The sequence below is a fragment of the Melanostigma gelatinosum genome (assembly GCF_949748355.1).
Source record: "Melanostigma gelatinosum genome assembly, chromosome: 21".
NCBI lineage: Eukaryota > Metazoa > Chordata > Actinopteri > Perciformes > Zoarcidae > Melanostigma > Melanostigma gelatinosum.
Window position 1 is genome coordinate 13935785 of NC_136654.1, and position 13210 is coordinate 13948994.

The 13210-nt window shown below is 41.0% G+C and overlaps 3 protein-coding genes across 3 annotated transcripts; 1 reads left to right on the forward strand and 2 right to left on the reverse strand.

Annotated features, from left to right (window-relative positions):
* Nucleotides 1–47: 47 nt before the first annotated feature.
* On the reverse strand, nucleotides 48–2882 carry mrpl10 (mitochondrial ribosomal protein L10). Its single transcript, XM_079293038.1, has 5 exons — nucleotides 2834–2882; nucleotides 2416–2585; nucleotides 1456–1620; nucleotides 963–1107; nucleotides 48–718 (listed from the first exon to the last, which is right to left on the reverse strand). The coding sequence occupies exons 1-5, from the start codon at nucleotides 2871–2873 to the stop codon at nucleotides 519–521; spliced, it is 720 nt and encodes a 239-aa protein (XP_079149164.1). The 5' UTR covers nucleotides 2874–2882; the 3' UTR covers nucleotides 48–518.
* Nucleotides 2883–3526: 644 nt separating this feature from the next.
* On the forward strand, nucleotides 3527–8162 carry pnpo (pyridoxamine 5'-phosphate oxidase; the record flags this gene model as incomplete). The annotated part of the gene is made up of 7 exons (XM_079293574.1): nucleotides 3527–3691; nucleotides 4855–4979; nucleotides 5062–5161; nucleotides 5853–5906; nucleotides 5986–6114; nucleotides 6195–6265; nucleotides 7133–8162. 7 exons carry the CDS (start codon nucleotides 3527–3529, stop codon nucleotides 7296–7298), a joined length of 810 nt encoding a protein of 269 aa, XP_079149700.1. The 3' UTR covers nucleotides 7299–8162.
* A 2794-nt stretch (nucleotides 8163–10956) lies between these two features.
* Nucleotides 10957–11295, reverse strand: prr15lb (proline rich 15 like b; the record flags this gene model as incomplete). Its single annotated transcript, XM_079293085.1, has 1 exon — nucleotides 10957–11295. One exon carries the CDS (start codon nucleotides 11293–11295, stop codon nucleotides 10957–10959), a length of 339 nt encoding a protein of 112 aa, XP_079149211.1.
* Nucleotides 11296–13210: the final 1915 nt, after the last annotated feature.

Here is a 13210-nt window from a genome sequence, read left to right on the forward strand (position 1 = left end):
TGTAATGGACTAACTGACCCAGATTAACATGCTGTAATCTGCAGATTAACCCATCAGGATCTGTGACCACTTGTGTTTATTTTGGCTGGAGTGGTTTTCCATTCTGCCACTGCAGCTACTTTGGGAAAATCAAAAGTAAAGTACATTTAACTCACGAAAAAAACTAAAATGAAGACTGAACATTGTGTTGAAATAGTTCATTTATATGTGACAATAGCCTTAAATAAAGGAAATGCTTGGGCGACACCCACATTTTTGCAGCACTGTCCATCCAAGACTTCCATTGAGGAGGTTGAGGTGCACTGAACACAGTCAAGTCTGCAGCTTCCTTCATTCACAGCAGCCACGGCGCTCCTCTGGATGCACATTGTACGATTTAGTTGAATTCAGCGCCAGTTGAATAAATTCTATCAATGTGTCCAACCCAACAGTCTCTCGTCATTCCAAGCAGCTGGAAATCTGCAGCAGTCCCTGTGATCTCCTCTGCAGCTCTACGTGGCCTCCTCTGCTTTGGGAGCTCACTCCGAGCTCTGCTGCTTGACGTACTGCTGGAGGAGGGCCGACAGGTGGGCCGGGTGGCGCTGCAGCAAGGAGGCCGTGTGGGAGGTGAGCATCGTCAGCCCGCTCACCAGTTCGCCCTGGACGACAGACACCGACGGCAGTTTGGAGTAGCTCACCACGCCCTGAGCGCTCAGCAGCGCGTTGTCTATACAGGCTCCTGTAGACAGGTGAGCAAAGCAGCGATTAACGAGCTGCAGTTAAATGACCATGATATGTTAAAGTGAAGTCAATGAAACAAGATCCAGGTGTTTTAAACCTGTTTATCTTCCTCTACTGAAGTTAATTAATGAATTAGTTAATTAACTGATTGGGCGTTAAAATATATTCTATTAATTATTGACATCTCATTGATAATAATTAAGACAAAGATCCTTGCATGCAGGCACAGATGATAAACATACCGAGGAGCGTCATCTGTGGGCTGGCCCTCAGAGTCGACAGCATCTCCTTCACTTTAGGCTCTTCACTAACAAACAGAACTGTAGGACCGATGAACAGAGGAGCCATGTTGGAGAAAAGACCGTCTTTAATGAACGACCGAATCACCTGAAAAAAAACAGGATTTATGATTAGAATAAACTAAAACTAGGATTACAGGGGTTCAAAGTTGAGCAGAATGTTGTGTGTTTTGCGTAAAGGAAACAGATCTCAGTCACGTTCTTGTCAATTATTTTACATGTATGCAGTAGTAGCTGTACAGATGAGGCATGTTTCAAAGCATGAAAAACTACATTTCCCATCATCTCTCTACTGTCTGCTATCAAATGAAGGCATAAAAAAACTACTTCACTCAAGCAGAGGACGAGGATGACGGGCTGCTTGCATGGTGACCTCACCGTTACACTCAACATGCTTGATGCTCTTACTTTTTAAATAAAACAATTTCAGCATTACCTGGTTGGGGAAGAACTTGACACTGATGCCATGTTTATGAAGTCTGTGCTTGAGCACCATCATGTCTTCAGCGTTACTGGCGTTGTTCTGGACCACTGCGACCATCTTAGAGTCCTGGAACACGTTCTTCAAATTCCTCTTCATGATCACCATGAAGGCACTATCCTGGTGGAATAGAAGAGAGGAGTTTGTCTCAGAGTGAAGTGGAGCTGCTAACTAATGGTTTAAAACAAGAAAAAGAAGGATGGTTATCACCAATAGTGTGTATGCAGTAGGTTTGGGGACAATATGGCGATGATTCTATTCACAGATATCATTTGAAATTGTTCTTTATTAATCCTGAGTTTTTGTATTAATACCAAAACAACTATTTTGACTTTGTGTGACACCATGGTATGGTAAGACCTTATTTTTTATTTAACAAAATAAGTTAAACTTCACAAGCAGCTGTACAAGACCAAATTAAATTCAGTCCGATGTTGGTAAAAGGACAAACTTGCCCACATGCTGTTCTGCTTCCAACTTTGTGACAACAGTTTGGGGACGATATGGTTTGGGCCCAAAATGCATGTGTGATACGCTGCTCTGTTACGAGCCAGCCAGAACTCTTTGATCCTCTGGGAGAGGTTTGCACACCACTGCTGACTCATTTGATGCTTGAATGCACTTTGCATGCAGAGGGTATTAATTGTACTGAATAAACCTATTTCATTTATCCTCTTCTATTTTGTGGGAGGCTGGTAAATAATCTGAATCCACTGCATGGTTACTATACATTAACCCTAAACATGCCATGAGACCCTTGTACTGTAATATCACTATTCAAATTACAATGCAATGTTTTGTGTCGAGGCTTTTGGCCACGTAGTGTACATATGATATACAGCTCTAGAAATTAACTCAGTTCCATAAACAAATAGGCTATTGGCCCTTAAAGGCTTAGAAGGGGATGAGTGCTACCTCCTGGACTTGTTTGCTTTGGGGTGGATAGGCTCCAGGTGGGATGACCCGTGCTGGAGGAATATATTCAGTGACAGCCATGAGCTTCTGTTTGAGGATGTGCATCGGTCTCCTGTGGCGAGTCACGGCCTTGGAGCCGTGCCGAACGGTCTGTATCAGGGGAAGCCATCCTGAGAGACACAAAGTCTGTTAATCACCTGCTAGCTAACACTGGCTAGCTAAACACCTCTAGTCTATCTGATACACTGTTTAATATAAGCTAGCTAACACTGGCTAGCTAAACACCTCTAGCCTATCTGATACGCTGTTTAATAGAAGCTAGCTAACACTGCTCGCTTTAGATAGTTTTGAAAAACACAGACAACAAAGTACTAACTCAAAACAGACAGCTAGAAATGCGTTATTTACTCTACATTACCCTGTTTCGGTAGAACTTTTACACACAAGGTCGCCGCCATCTTTAACCGGAAACGTTATACAGGAAGTGACGACACACGAATGCTGCATTCACAGTTATATCGGACGGAAGAGGATGACGATGTGAAAAACAATCCATAGCCGGTGGAGGAAGTACTCAGATCCTTTGCTGAAGTAAAAGTACGAATACAACATTTTAAATATATAATTTTGAAGTAAAAGTCCGGTTTTTTAAATGTTACTTGAGTAAGGTATGTGAGTGAAATCAGAAAGATGTACTTAAGAGTAGAAAAATATAGTAAATGTTTAAGTAAAAATAACAATATATTTCCATTCTGAGATGAAGTGAAGTAGAAGCATTAATGAGAAAAGAAATACTCAAGTCAAGTATAAGTACCTCAAAATTGTTGTAATACATCCGTGGATACAACAAGGTTTCTCACGTTAACAGGTTTTGGATGCTCTTAATAACGGACATGCTTGAATGTAGCATGACGCGTCGACGTGCATCGACATAACCGCTCCTCTGATTTTGATTTTAAATCATATCTGCTGTTCACAAAATCACATATTTATTCATTACCAAACCCTACGTGTGAAAATAATATTTGTAAAATCACGTTAAATAAAAATGAAAAGTTACAAAACACTTTTTACGTAAGCGAGGATGCGCGGTGACGTCGGTTTGACAACCATGAGGCGCACACTCAGTGCGAGTTTATTGGGGCTGATCAGGGTATTTGGTAGAAATCCGGCGTCTCGTGCCTCGTTTGCGCTGAATTTCTGCAGGAAATCGTCGAGTGAGCGCACGAACATGGACCTGAGTGACATGAGGAAGAAATACAAGGGAGACGAGGAGGTAAGTCGCGTTCAAAAGACGTGAGGTACCTGTGTAAAGGTGATCAACATATTACTTAACCCGGTATGTGCAACTGCAAGGTTAAGGTGAAATAAAGACAGTATTAGGTGTACAAATACTGCTATATGTTCTAGTCTTTATTCTAATCGAAATACAGTATGTGACACAGAAGATATGTTTTCCTGCTGCATTAATGTTGTTTCATGTATGTTTCATTGTAGCTCCTTTATATCCTGTTGTCTAGTTTAATCTACATCAATGCATCATATTCTATAAAATCATCAGATGTTAGTAGTCTGTCCTGTGAGGAGTACGTATCTCTAATAACAAACGGCCTGTTTTCAGGTTTGTGTTGAAGCATTTTCCAGCTGATCCAAGAGGCTTTTTAAAGAGTTTATTTATCTGAAGAAGTAGGAGGATTTTATCAACACTTAAAGGAACACTTTAGCCTTCAGTGCATCACAAACATTCAACATATCTGGAGATACGTGGTTTTACCTGAACAGGAAAGGGATGAAAAACTGTCATCTGAGAAGAAACTAAAGCTGTCAGACAAATGTCGTAAAAAGTACAATATGTACCTCTGAGATGTAGTGGAGTAAAAAGTACAATATGTACCTCTGAGATGTAGTGGAGTAAAAAGTACAATATGTACCTCTGAGATGTAGTGGAGTAAAAAGTACAATATGTACCTCTGAGATGTAGTACAGTAAAAAGTACAATATGTACCTCTGAGATGTAGTGGCGTAAAAAGTACAATATGTACCTCTGAGATGTAGTGGAGTAAAAAGTACAATATGTACCTCTGAGATGTAGTGGAGTAAAAAGTACAATATGTACCTCTGAGATGTAGTACAGTAAAAAGTACAATATATACCTCTGAGATGTAGTGGAGTAAAAAGTACAATATGTACCTCTGAGATGTAGTGGAGTAAAAAGTACAATATGTACCTCTGAGATGTAGTACAGTAAAAAGTACAATATGTACCTCTGAGATGTAGTACAGTAAAAAGTACAATATGTACCTCTGAGATGTATGGAGTAAAAAAAGTACAATATTTCCTCTGTGGAAGTATCATGAATTGGAAATACTCGAGTAAAGTACAAGTACCTTGAGCATGTACTGCCTGTTTCTCATACATGACTGATTATTCTGTCCTCAGTGCTTTGAGGAGAGTCAGCTCGTCTCTCTGGACCCGATCAAACAGTTTGGAGACTGGTTCGATCAGGCCACAAAGTGCTCTGGAGTCGGAGAGGCGAACGCCATGTGCATCGCCACCGCAACCAAGTACGTAACACGGCCTCTTGAGATCAGAATTCCTTCTTAGTTTTCTATTAATGACAAACTTCATTCCTGTGTGTCTGTGCAGAGACGGGCGTCCGTCCGCTCGTATGGTCCTCCTGAAAGGTTACAGCAACGAGGGGTTCCGTTTCTTCACCAACCACGAGAGCAGAAAGGGTTCAGAGCTGGTGAGGAACTGTTTCTCTCTGGATGTGTGGGGCCTTAAAACACACTGGAAAGATGATCCTGCTCTTTTATATTCCATTTACAATCATCAAACAGTTGTAAATGTCATAAAATAAGTAAAGTCTCAAAAATCAAACACAGTAGAGCTGAAACCATGAATCAAATAATCAATTTAAGTCATTTTATGTGAGAAAAATGAAACAGATTCTCTGGTTCCAGCTTGTAAATTGGAATGTTTTGGGAGGTTTGTTTGGACTGTAGGTTGGAACAAACAAGCAAACTTTAAGATGTCATCTTGAGCTCAGGGGAAAATGTGTATTTATATGGCGGATTCAGAAAACACACAGGATTTCATTAAGCACAGAATCTAAACAAACACTGCACAGTAACATACATACAAATCAATACATCTTATCATTACATCTATTTTGTGCATGAGAATTGACACTTTTCGGTCCTGCAACATATTTGTGTTGCTATGAGCTATTGTTGGTTTCATATTTATGGCATTTTTTGTATGCTGTGCCAACATACTGATGCACGTAATAAAGTATTTTATGCTTCCTCAAAGTAACCCAAAATGCGTAAAATACAGATATTTTTACACCAAAGGTTTTGTCTGTCAGATGAATCTATTTGTACGGTATATTGTGGTTTCACTTCATGCTCTTCTGATCTGTTCTTTGTCTTCAGAAGAGCAATCCGTTTGCGTGTCTGGTCTTCTACTGGGAACCCCTTAACAGACAGGTCGGCATCTTCCATGTGCTCATCAAACAATACAGTTTCACACAGTAGATGTTTATTAATTATAATTGTTATGTTGCAGATTCGCATCGAGGGCACTGTGGAGCGAATCCCCTTCGAGAGCTCCAGAGACTACTTCCACTCCCGACCAAAGAGCAGCCAGATCGGCGCCGTCATGAGCCGACAAAGCACTCCGGTTCCTGACAGAGACGTAAGAACCAAAAGTGTGCCATGTTATGGAGCATACATAAACGTATGAGTCGTAACTGTCACTCTGTCGTTTCTTTTTAGTATCTACGGCAGAAAAATGCAGAACTGGAGGAGAAGTACAAAGACACAGATGTGCCCATGCCTGACTACTGGTACGCATTATGTTTTGCTATTTACATGAATTCAACCAACAGAATTATGGAAACGGTGAAGGTACATTTTCCTTGCAAGATTTAAGAAGTCATATTAAAAGCAATAGTGCAACATTTGAGTTTGACGAGAGCATCAATACCGCTCTCTTATCTGTCTGATAACTATGAAGCTACAGCCAGCAGCTGGTTAGCTTAGCATAAAGACTGGAAGCAGGGGGGAACAGCTAGCCTGGCTTTATTTTTCAACCAGTGAACGGAAGTGACCATATTTGGACTGCAGAGGAGTGACATAGAGACGGCGTGTACAGCTTATCATTTACTAAATGAACATCACGCTGTATTGAAGAAGACTTGAAACTTGAGATTGAGACCATAAACTCATGTTTACAATGTTTACTGAGGTAATAAATCAAGAGAGAAGTAGAGTCATTTTCTCATAGACTTCTATACAACCTGAGGAGTCGCCCCCTGATGGACACTAGAGAGAATGCAGCTTTAACACACTTCATCGTTGGCTTCACTATTCTGAACAAGAGGTTGCTGTCTGGGTGAAACAGCCATATATTTTGATGACATCGAGTGTAAAAAGGCTCTGTATGTTTTCATTTCAGGGTTATCATTTTTTTTACAAATGCAACTAAACAAAATCCAAATTTGTGGTTTCGAATGAGGCACAAATCTCAACTGACTCTTAGTCGAAAACTAAATGTTTTTACATCCTCTCTTCATATTCTAACTGTTTATTACTTATATATATATATATATATATACATACATACATACATACATACATACATACACACATACACACACACACACACACACACACACACACACACCCACACACACACACATGTATTCAAACAGGGGCGGCTACATCGTCAAGCCTTCCATGATCGAGTTCTGGCAGGGTCAGACCAACAGGATCCACGATCGCATCGTCTTCACCCGGCCGGAGGACGGAGCGTGTGAGCCGGGGGAGTTTCAGCACGCTGCAGAGGGAGGCTGGGTGTACCAGCGACTGTCCCCGTGAGGAGAACCTCAACAGACCGTTGTGTACAGGAGTGGAAAAAACAAAACCATCTTTACCTCACTGGAAGGAACCCCCATCTTTAAGTCCTGATGGAAACCTTATGTTGATTAAATAGGTGCTGCTGTCTGTAGGATTTATCAAGAGGCCAAACGTCACTGCGTCGTCTTGTTGTTCTCGATGCCTGTTCGCATTATTTGGGTGTTTACCGTGGAGACAGAGGTGTGACACACAACCTGCCGACGGCACAATAAGCAAAAAGAAGCTGCGTGCTTTCCAGAGAGAGAGCAAACTCCACCTGGTCCTGTCCAGTAATGATTGACTGTGACGTTGGTTATTAACATTTCGGTCGAGTGTCTTCACTTCTGCCATTAATGCAACTTCCCGTCCATTTTCTATGTTGAAGTAATTGGTAACACTTTGATTTCCCAGGTTTCCTTAAAAGTTCCAAGACAGTTCACTCGAATTATAGTTCGTAATTACAGGAAAACTAAAGAAACAGTTCTGAGACAGTTGGCTGTGTTGAGTTTGTAAGCAGATATTGATTTTCAGAGGAATTGATCCATTTAAACTCTGTTTAAAATCTACTGAGTGGCCACTTTTATTAGCTGCACCTGAACAATCTAATGCACAATCTGTCTCCATTTACTTACATACTAAGTACTTACAACTATTACATACCAGGAACATTCTTATGACTCCATAGGCATCAATCAGTGTCTTTCTAGGAAATTAGAGTGAACTACAGAATCATAAAATGCAGTGTTACGAATAAATAACTTAAATTCATGATGTATTGAACATAAAAGTATTAAATCAAGACATTGGGTCTAACTGCCTTTGAGATTAAAAGAGCTGATGGTTTGAATTGTGCCAACTATCATGCGTGTGTCTTGCACTGATTGAAAATGATATTGTTCATTGTTTTTGACTTTATTTATACGTGGAATAGAGCCAGTAATGAAGTTTAATTTGTACCTGAGGACTGAGTGTGTGTTTGGCCAGCAGATGTCAGCAGCAACACAACACATGCAAACAGCAACTAAACAGAAAAACCTAAAAGACTCCGACTGAAATACACATTAGCCAAAAATATGGTGATTAAAAAAAATGACTGAGATGGCTTGAGCATACATTTATTAAATTGTACTGTATGACAAATGTACATCCTACTTAAAATAAGATGTCACATTTTTTAAATGATCTTAACCTCTCGGCACAAACTAATATTTTACCATTGCTGCCTGTTCCGTTTGCGAAATGCTATTAGACAGATTTGTATAATAAGATATGAAGTGGTCCTTTAGGCCATGAACACAAACGAAAGTTACGAATGTAACTACGGTTCTATGAATGACCGCCAGAGGCAGTGCTTCACACTGGATATCTTCCGTCTCGCGCATGCGCAGGTCGAATATTTATATCAACAAAGTCACGTGTGACCTCGGATGACCCCCGTCGTCTATAAGTTCCGGTGTCATCCTGAGCTCAGTCCTATGGAATCTTCTCGCGAGTTCACGGGATTCCGAGTGACCAAGAACTCTGGCGGTCATCCAGGATTCATAGAACCGTAGTTACATTCGTAACTTTCGTTCTATTTCATCCTTACTGACCGCCAGAGGCAGTGCTTCACACTGGATGACTTATACCAAAAGAGTCACGAGGAAGCACAGTAACTGCCTCGTATAGCTCCGGCAGAGAAAAATTGGCCAAAGAACCCTCCCCAGTGGGTGAGGGGTGGCAACGTTAACTCTGTAGTGTTTGGTGAATGTGCTCGGTGATGCCCATGAGGCCGCAGCACATATATCCCCCACAGGCACACCACTCAGGCCTACCCTCGGTGTGGAGACACTCTTGGTAGTGACCCTTCACCCCGGATGGCCGAGCACAGCCGCTCGCCTTGTATGTATAGGCAATGGCCTCCACTATCCAGTGGGACAGGTGCTGTTTTTTAAAAAAAAAAAGGAGCACAGCCCTTCTTAGGCTCACCATAACTGACTATGCAGGCGGTGGCTTCCACATAAGCTCTGAGGGCCCACACTGGGCACAACATGCCGATCTAGTGTCTCACCAAGTTTGCCTGAGCAGGAACACTCTGCTAACTGTGATAGCCGTGACACTGTGAAGGGCGGGCCGACAGCGTAATTCTACGCTCTCGTTAGCGCGCCACTCGATTAACTAGAGCGGAAGCGCTCTGCCAAACGTGGAACAAACAACTGTTATAGAAAACAATGTTAATCGATCTTACCGATTGCTGTCATCACAACTTAGGTGGCCCTTATCAGACTGGTGACGACCGATGATAGGGGCGTCCACCAGTCCGGGGCTCGATGTCCGAACGGCGAACACACCGTTCCCTCCGAAGAGGGACAGCTCGTCGCAGCCTTTGGAGGGCGAGAGAACCGCAACTCCGACCGGTGGTCACAAGGCTACAGTGACGAGCTCTAATATGTCTTGATCCCTGTTTATGCTACCATGGTAGCTAACCTGCGACGCGAGAAGAAAAAAAGGGACTGAGCTCAGGATGACACCGGAACTTATAGACGACGGGGGTCATCCGAGGTCACACGTGACTTTGTTGATATAAATATTCGACCTGCGCATGCGCGAGACGGAAGATATCCAGTGTGAAGCACTGCCTCTGGCGGTCAGTAAGGATGAAATAGAACCAATATTTGGCAATTTCACACCAGTAAACAACTAATGCCAAATGACAGTTTAGTAGTGTTTATTTATTTCAATAGAAAATAAATTTTCTTTAACACAGGTTTTCTGATATAGAAACAGACTCTTGCAGTGTAACTGGTTGAAAACTAGACATTTATTATTGTTCATATGACCCACAATAATAAAAGTTTGGCCAGTCCTGCCCTACAGCTGATTAGTGGATTAATCTTTAATGACCTGACTCTGTGTGATCTGATGTAAGGGATGCCATATTACAAAAAATAGAAGCACAGCACTGCATATCAAATGTCATATCAAGTGTCCGCTCAAAATTACATGGCACCAAAACCAGCACACAAATAAAAAGTACTCTTTCTGTATTAACTCATCTTGTTACATTTATTAAAAACAAAATACATTTATTTTGCTTTAGGTTTATATAAACCTATATATTTTTTATTATTTACTATATATAGAGAGTATTCACAATATTTCAGACATCAAAATCAAGTCTCTATTTGGTCATAAAAATGTAATAAAAATTGACTGTGCTTTGGTTGCACTGAACACACGTTTATTCTTCTTGTGTATCATAAAAAAGGAGGTTTAAATTCCAAAAATCGGCATCCTTAATAATAAAAATAAGTCAATTTACAATAACGTTACTGTTCATTCATAAGTATGTTTGCATGAGTTTAGGCAGATACATAACCGCGTGAGAGAGAAAATGAGACAGAATGTCTCCGGCACTTTGGCTAATGGTTTGCCGATACCAGCTGTTTGTTTAGGTGCGAGTCCATTGTTTACAGTATCTGCCTGCATGGTTTCCATTGGTTGCAGTATCTACCTGGGTGTGGCTCCTGGTAACAAGTGTGTGTCCACCTTGCACATGTAGCGCCACATGGCTGTGCTTGTGTATATTTTATCCTTCATCTAAGCTTCTGTGACACTGGTATACGACACACGTGTGATCCAGTGTGTGCACGTCTTTGTGCTATTTGTCAGTCTTCTTTTTATGGTTCTCGTCACTGAGGTTGTGCTCTGCGAACAGATTCGGGTTCTCGACCAGCGTTGCGCGGACCTTATTCTTTTCCTTGAAGCGTCCAGAGTTGGACACTTTGACGTGGCGGCCTTTGGTGGCAGATTTATCCACAATCTTCTCCAGCCGGGCATTGAACTGGCTGTCCATGTGGTCCGGAGAAGGGTTACCACTCGAGACGTGCTCTTTGTTTCCGGTGTTACTGCCGTACTCAGCGGGGATCTCATACAGGACTTTGGATTCAGATGTCTTCTTGCGGGAGAAGGTCAGCTTCCACCAGCTTGAATCAGCCATGGCACCAACAGAGACGGGAGGACTGACCTGGAGGGCACAGAGCACATAGTGAGGACTGGAGAACAGAGAAACACTGCAACTTTAGTGTCACAAAACAACTACAAAGACAAACACCGCAACTTTAGTGTCACAAAACAATTACAAAGAGAAACACTGCAACTTTAGTGTCACAAAACAATTACAAAGAGAAACACCGCAACTTTTGTGTCACAAAACAATTACAAAGTGAAACACTACAACTTTAGTGTCACAAAACAATTACAAAGAGAAACACCGCAACTTTAGTGTCACAAAACAATTACAAAGACAAACACCGCAACTTTAGTGTCACAAAACAATTACAAAGACAAACACCGCAACTTTAGTGTCACAAAACAATTACAAAGACAAACACCGCAACTTTAGTGTCACAAAACAATTACAAAGTGAAACACTGCAACTTTAGTGTCACAAAACAATTACAAAGTGAAACACCGCAACTTTAGTGTCACAAAACAATTACAAAGTGAAACACTGCAACTTTAGTGTCACAAAACAATTACAAAGAGAAACACCGCAACTTTAGTGTCACAAAACAATTACAAAGTGAAACACCGCAACTTTAGTGTCACAAAACAATTACAAAGTGAAACACCGCAACTTTAGTGTCACAAAACAATTACAAAGAGAAACACTGCAACTTTATAGTGTCACAAAATTACAAAACTTACAAAACTACAAAGACACAAAAACAACCACAGACAAAAAAATAACTACAAAAGAACAAACCAGTTACAAAAATATAATATTACCACAAATAGACACAAAAATACAAGGTGACACAAATAGACTCGCAGGGACTATGTAAAGGTGCAAAACTACAAAGACACCGAAATCAACTACAACAAGGATGCAAAACGACCAAAAGAAACCCAAAGGAACTACAAAAACACAAAACGACCAAAATAAACCCAAATGAACTACAAAAACACAAAACGACCACAAAGAAACACAAAGCAACTACAAAGACACAAAACGACCCCAAAGAAACGCAAAGCAACTACAAAGACACAAAACGACCACAAAGAAACACAAAGCAACTACAAAGACACAAAACGACCCCAAAGAAACGCAAAGCAACTACAAAGACACAAAACGACCACAAAGAAACACAAAGCAACTACAAAGACACAAAACGACCACAAGGAAACCCAAAGCAACTACAAAGACACAAAACGACCACAAAGAAACACAAAGCAACTACAAAGACACAAAACGACCACAAGGAAACCCAAAGCAACTACAAAGACACAAAACGACCACAAAGAAACACAAAGCAACTACAAAGACACAAAACGACCACAAGGAAACCCAAAGCAACTACAAAGACACAAAACGACCACAAAGAAACACAAAGCAACTACAAAGACACAAAACGACCACAAGGAAACCCAAAGCAACTACAAAGACACAAAACGACCACAAAGAAACACAAAGCAACTACAAAGACACAAAACGACCACAAGGAAACCCAAAGCAACTACAAAGACACAAAACGACCACAAAGAAACCCAAAGCAACTACAAAGACACAAAACGACCACAAGGAAACCCAAAGCAACTACAAAGACACAAAACGACCACAAGGAAACCCAAAGCAACTACAAAGACACAAAACGACCACAAAGAAACCCAAAGCAACTACAAAGACACAAAACGACCACAAGGAAACCCAAAGCAACTACAAAGACACAAAACGACCACAAGGAAACCCAAAGCAACTACAAAGACACAAAACGACCACAAAGAAACACAAAGCAACTACAAAGACACAAAACGACCACAAGGAAACCCAAAGCAACTACAAAGACACAAAACGACCACAAAGAAACCCAAAGGAACTACAAAGAGACAAAACGGCCTCAAAGATTCACAAA